The sequence below is a fragment of the Megalobrama amblycephala genome, linkage group LG4 (assembly GCF_018812025.1).
Source record: "Megalobrama amblycephala isolate DHTTF-2021 linkage group LG4, ASM1881202v1, whole genome shotgun sequence".
Classification (NCBI taxonomy): Eukaryota; Metazoa; Chordata; class Actinopteri; order Cypriniformes; family Xenocyprididae; genus Megalobrama; species Megalobrama amblycephala.
In genome coordinates, this window is record NC_063047.1 from 14,973,876 (window position 1) to 14,980,693 (window position 6,818).

At 38.9% G+C, this 6,818-nt stretch overlaps 1 protein-coding gene across 3 annotated transcripts in view; it reads left to right on the forward strand.

Moving 5' to 3' along the window:
- Nucleotides 1–2,223, forward strand: part of camkk1a (calcium/calmodulin-dependent protein kinase kinase 1, alpha a) — a 103,175-nt gene extending 100,952 nt beyond the window's left edge. For all 3 annotated transcript variants that reach the window (XM_048187839.1, XM_048187841.1, XM_048187840.1), the window contains one exon: nt 223–2,223. In XM_048187839.1, coding sequence (XP_048043796.1) covers nt 223–298 — 76 coding nt within the window. In that variant the 3' untranslated portion in view covers nt 299–2,223. The remainder of the gene's footprint in view (nt 1–222) is intronic.
- Nucleotides 2,224–6,818: the final 4,595 nt, after the last annotated feature.

Here is a 6,818-nt window from a genome sequence, read left to right on the forward strand (position 1 = left end):
TTTATTTCAATTAAATTTAATTGCCTTGATATTTTTTTTTTTTTTTTATGCCAAAGCATCTGTGATTATGTGGGCGATTCTTGGCCTGAGTATAGTGGACAAGACTTTATAGACTATAGTTAGTCAAAAGTCTGGCTTTTCGAGATCAACTACTGGATCAAAGCATGGATCATTTAGAAAGATAATGATTAATTTCTCTCTCTGTTTTTCTTTCTCTCTCAGAAAGGGGAGCAGTGGAGAGGCTGGAAGAGAAGTCGAGCTCGAGGACTTGCATGAGGACGAACCACCCACCTCTTGAGTGTCTCCATAGATCCTGAAGCGTTCCTCATTGTCTGCACTTCTCCATTCAGACACTTCCAACCCTTTGAGCAGATGATGATCATGACCCAAACGACTAAACTTACACTACACTCTGTTTCCACCGACTTGAGGCTCACCTTGACATTGAACTGGATTCAGCTATTGCTTGTCATTCAGGCTTTTCACTTTTTTCAGTCTTGCACAAGAATCACTTTCCTTGCTTTTTAAGTCTCAGAAAACCTGGCCTTGGTAATCCATCGGAAAACCAAACTTTCTCCTTCACACAGTTTGGATCTTTTTACATTTGTTCTCTTATCCTGGCTGAACAAGTAGATTTTGGAAGGAATCTATAGTGGACCAGGTTTGTTTGAAAGACAGACTATGTCATAAGCTTTCTAGAGCAAAAAACTATAGCATTTTCAAAAGATGCTAAAATATTAACTTGGTACGGCACCTCATAAAGCTAAAAACAGTGATGGCATTGATGCAGTGTGCTGCCATCATAACGTTTGTACATGTGTATAAAATAATAGCTATGGTGTCTTGCCTTTTTGTATATGTTAATGTGCAATTCCCTATCCGTCAGAGCATGCCTGAAATATGGCCTTTTCCAAATTATGGTGTTTCCATTTCTCTGTTGCTTTCCATTTCTTTCATACTATCAAAATGTTCTCATTTCATTCAGATACAATTTATTAACAGACACACACACACACACACACAGTGTTGTAGTGTGAATCAAAGGGGCTTATGTAACTACTAGACACTAAAAGAGCTCTTGATGTATAAATGTCTGTATTTTCAGTCAATTCTAGCAAACAGGGCTTTCTCATGAAACATACATTTGGTATAAGCATTATCTAGAACAGGGCTTTTTCTCCATGTTTGTCGATGTCAGAAATCCCACATTTGGATCGCACCGGATGCAGGGCTCTCGTGTTGCAGTGCTTTGTCTCTACAGGAACAGAATGTGTCATTGTTTACCAAGTCTTCACATTCCAAAAGGCCTATTTGTCAGTCAGCAGTGCAAACGGGTGCTCCAACAAACATGCAAACATGCCACCGAGGCGAGCGAGTGTGCACTGATGTGGAAGGAGAGGGAGTCAGTTTCACTCAAAACAGACAAGCCAATTGAGGAAAGGATCTGAACATGGTGGTTATCTGTAGAACGAAAGTGAACTGCCATTCAATGTCATCACAGTCCCTCACGGCCTGTATTAACTCCGTCCAAAACAATACACCCTTGTTTACATGGGATCGTATGTCAGGCAAACCCATCATCCTCTTTTTTTTGAACCGTGTATTGAAAGTACAAAGAGATTCTGAATGGACAACCATTGTAAATGCACATTGGTGGTCGAGATATTTAATTACATGCACAGATCACTCATATTATTTAGATTTTTATTGTGAAATCATCACTGAGCGTGTTTCAGTTTTAAAAGGACAGTTCACCCAAAATATAATACTGTTATCATTTACCAAAGGTCTGTTTATACCAACACAAATGCTTGGCACGAAACGCTGACCAATTTGCACATGCAGTTTGTCTGTTCAGACCAATGAGTTAGAAAAATGGTAGACCAGCTGAATGAAAATTTCCAAATTCACATTCAAGGTAATGCTTTTAGCAAGCAATAAGATATGAGAGGCTGTGCTGTATCGTGGATAAGTCGTGACTTATTCACGATACAGCACTAGCCGCAAGTACCTTATTGCTTTTATAAAACGGTTACCACACAAAACAAATATTAAAGCCAAAAATATGAATCAATGCAACTATCATGAAGTAAACTGTCACTAAAAGCCTTCCTTCCGCCGGAAAAAATAGTCCCTGACCGTGAACAGCAACAGAAGTTACATTATTACGCCATTAGATGGCAGCAAAGACTGTCTTTATGAGTGTGTCAGTCAGTAGCGAATACTTTTACATTGAAAAGACAGAATTGTTGTGAACACAGAACAAGACGCAACTGACAAATGCTCTGACTAGCGCTGTCAGTCACGGGAAAACCCCTTAACTGTTAAAAGGACAAGATAATACATCAGACATTTAAACAGATTTTTTTATTATGAACATAGGACTGACCTGAAGGAAAATGCTAAATCTGAATGCAGATAATAAACTCGCTCACTTGATCTCTTTCTCACAATACTCTTCTACATAATACAGTAAGCTTCAATGAAAAGTGTCAATTGAGAACATACAGTTTACGTTGCTAAGAGTGGTTGCTAAGGGTGTTGTGTAGTGATACACAGAACCGTTGGGTGAAGCGGTCATAGCCGTGTTTTATTTTGAATAAAACACAGCTATTGACCAATCAGAATTGAGGACAGGAACTAACCGTTTTATAAAAAAAGCATAAAAACCCCAGTTACTTGTTGTCCTATTGAACAGATTAGAAAAGGTTTAAACCACCCCTTAAATCCGGATGAAATTCCAATAGGATTTGGCAAATTAATTCCGATTGATGTGGTTACATGTGACTAGTAGTAGGCTACTAGTCCGATTACAAACAGATAGAGTCCATATAAATGGCTTGGACTATTTCGAGGTGAACTGTCCCTTTAATTCATTTTCAGAGAATAAAGCTTGACATAATTAGGTCAGCTGCCAATTATTTCTAGTAAACAGCAAGTGCTTAGAGGAAACCTTTAACCGATGTCAGTCGTTTAGATGACTCATTATTGCTTATATGAAGATGGATTGATAAACTGCAGTGAACCGCTTTCATTATGTTTTCACTAATATGCTGTGCAGATGGTGGTCTATTTTTCTGACTCCTACACATTCTTCCCTTGTTCTGTCTCTTCCCCCATCTCTCTCTGACCCTCTCTAATGCACACACTCCTTCTAAATTGGTTCTTGCCCATACTATTTTCTGTTTAAACTGAATTACACAGGAAAACTATTTTCAGTGCCAAACGACTAGTCTTTTTTTGGTCTGTTTGTATAGAGTATTTGATTCAGGCATTAAATGGAGTCTCATTTCCATTGTGTATTGAGATTCTGTATGTGGTACTCAGGGTCTGGACACTGCTGTTCTGGAAATACAAAGAGAATGGAGTAGCATATTCTGTGTCCAGGAGCTCTAAGGTGTGTTTACTGTATGCGTATAATTTCATCGAATGGTTTTAAATGACCCCCCTTCTTCTCTTATATGTGTAATCAATCGCATAGTCTTGTCAGTTACTTCTTGATGTATGCTATGCACCTGTTAGTGTCTTGATGTACGGCATGTCCCTTAACTTGCTATAACCTTTACAATTCCTTTTGATATGTATGTGATATTTGAGATTTAAAACAAATAATGTCTAAAACCCCTTTAAATTGTTTCCTGCAGGACTTTTGTATAAGCTAAACATATGCAGCAAATGCCTGTCTGAGCAATCAACTAAAGTGTGAAGGCTTTATTTCTTTTTCCAGGTTTCAGCTCATGTGCAATAGATGAGGTTTGATCATTTGTCTACCCGAATTTATAAAGGTTTCTGTTGTTTGACAGGAGTCTCTTAAAGAAGTGAGAGAAAAGTGGCCATTTTGACACACTTTGTAGCTGCAAAACGTTCTTGCAAACAAAGCTTTATGTTTTTTTAATTTCCCTTTCTTACAAATGTTGATTCAAAGTATATCAGAATTGATTAATGTATATAAATTGTCTCGCTCACATACCTGCAGTTTGAACTGCCCAGTTATTTGTGTCAGAGTGCCTGATATTGCTGGTTATTTATAGACGTCTGTATTCTGCTGCATTGATCTGAATGTAACTATTACAAAAATTCAAAGGAAATATACAAAAAAGAGCATGACCCGAGAAAGCACTGAATGCAACTCTATGTAAATATGTACCAAACCATATAAAGATGCTATTTTTTGCATGCTTTTTGTACACATAGACATAATCAAAGACAATAAAGATATCACAGGTGACTCCGTTTCCTTCTTCATATTTTTTCATTTAGCTTTTTATTAGGCTATCATTGTTTATGATAAAAATGAGCATGGAATCAACCAATTAAAATGAACTACTAAAAATAATACATATGCACCAGTTTAAAAACATTATTGTTAAATTCAGCATAAATTGGGAAACTCTCCATTGGCTGTTGCATCACTGTTGTTAGTGCACATGATATTGCGGGGCAGAGCTATATAATCTCATATTAGTATATATATAGTCTCATAGCTCATCCTGCTGGTAAGTCGCATCAATGTTTGCTCCGTCTTAATAATTAAGTTTGGATCATTTTCAAGCCCAAGTTTGAACTACAAACTAGTTTACTTGTTTTGTCTGTCAACTCCTTGTTGTGCTAGTCGAGTCAAATATGTGTTATTTGTGACTATACAATGAAGAGTGTGTTAATTGGCTTACTTGTAAACTTTGAACTTCTATTTCATTTAAGACTTTATATGCGATATCGATGCGCTGTTTGCTGATAGGCTAACCCTGTGTCTCAATCAGCTCCCTAGTTCAGTAGTCAGGGCACTGACCAGGGAGTCAGCCATTTTAAGGGCTGTCTCAATCGCAGAATCCTTCCAGGGCACTGAAACGCTCCCTGAAAAATCCCACAATGCACCGTGAAAACCAGGGAGCATCGATGCTCACTATGCTCCCTTAACGGAAGTTCTGAAGCGCGAAACTTGAATCACGTGAGCCAACTCACTACACATAACAATACGATAGATGTTTTTAAAAATACAAACCGTTATTTTATTATATTTCAGCATAAACATACATCGCTAGACAGGTAATGAGCATAATCTAGCTAACACTTATAATTTATTCACGGCTGAAATGTTGCACATAAGCAAATAATGAATCATAATGTACTTTAAATAACATTACAAGTAATGTCAGAAAATATCAGCTCTGTTGTTGTTCATAAATACCAGTAGTGATGTTGTACAATGAGGACGTTGTCACGTCGCCGGAAATAGAGTCATAAGTGTCCCAATGTGTAGTGAACCAGCAGCTTTTACTGTCCTTACCAGTGCCCGAATTCGTGTACACGATATACTGATTCACGAGCTCGGGAGCTAGGGAACTGATTGAGACACACCCTAAGCCTTTTGGTGCTGTTTTCCAAGGTATGTGTTTTGTTCGGTTTTTGTCATGTTATGTGTTAAAATATTAGCCTCAGCTGAGTGTTAGCTATTAGCACAGTGCTGTGTCTTCTCGCACATGTTCTCCTCTGTAACTGTGCCATCTTAGGGCTGCGTTCTTCTCTCCTCATTTCATTTATATAAAATATGTAAAATGATGGTTACTTGAGTTTATATTTTCACTGTATTAATGTGAATTGTCTGTATTAGTGTTTTTTACATTTTATTTTCTTGGATGTTTGCTTTATTTAGAATTTTGTCCACTATATGTTCACGATCAATTTGAGAAAATGTATATAATCAGAGTCTCATAGCTCCCCACACAGCAAAAGAATCCGCCGCGGAGGTATCGCGGCTTCCGGACCGTATCCGCGAACGGACCCGTATCGGCGTCTACTTGCGCGCAGTGACAGATCTGCAACGAAGGCGGATTGCGGACCTGCCGTGGCTCCGCGCTGCATCCGCGATTAAAACCTTACCTCCGTGGCGGGTCCATTTGGGTCCGTTTCAGTCATGCGGGTTTGGCGACTTGAATGCGGATCCGCCTAGGAGTCTCCTGCTGTGTGGGTCGTCCTGCTGACTTTATATGCGACATCGATGTGCTGTATTCTCATCAGCTATTTGGTGCTGTTTTCCCAGACTTCTCTTGTCACAGATACAGTAAAGCAACCCCGAGTGACCATCCACCTGATCTCCATGTGAATTTATTACATCCAACACACACACAGTCACATTGGTGCCGTGACTTGTTGTTTCTTCAATCAAGATGATATCTGAAGTGGCCGAGGGTTCATCTTAGTGTTTTCGCTGGAGTCAGGTGGACACAATCTTGTACAGAAACTGATCAGATGAGAGAAACTTTATTCACTGAGAGACTTTGAGAATTTGAGATTTAAAGACATTTACAAAGGATGGTTTAACAGCACTTTCTAGAATTCTTTTTTTCCCCCTTCTATCTATTTTATTCATTTTTTGTGTGCTGATATTTATTCTGAGTGGTTTTGATGACTATAACACTCCAATCTGTGGAAGTAAAGGTAGAGGATGGGGTTTATTGAAGGTACCAAAGTCATTACAGTTCAGTGTGCCCGATATCCAGTGTGAAGCGCGTGTTCATAGACAGTCATGCTTCCAATTCAGATCCATTAGTTTGTGGGGGCTCGTCCACTAGTCATGAATCAGATGCTTCAGTAGTGCACCAAGGTGTGTTTTCTTCCACCCCATTCCCTAACGCACAGTCCCCAGATGTAATCACTGCATTGACCGACATAATCAGGCAAGTTGGTCAGCAAATTGCTGACAGTATTGTCACCATACTCAGCCCAACACATTCAGTTGATGCACATTCAGTATGTCGTCCCTCCAAAAATGTGACAGCAGATCGATCAGCTTCACAAATGCTGGACTTACTACAAAA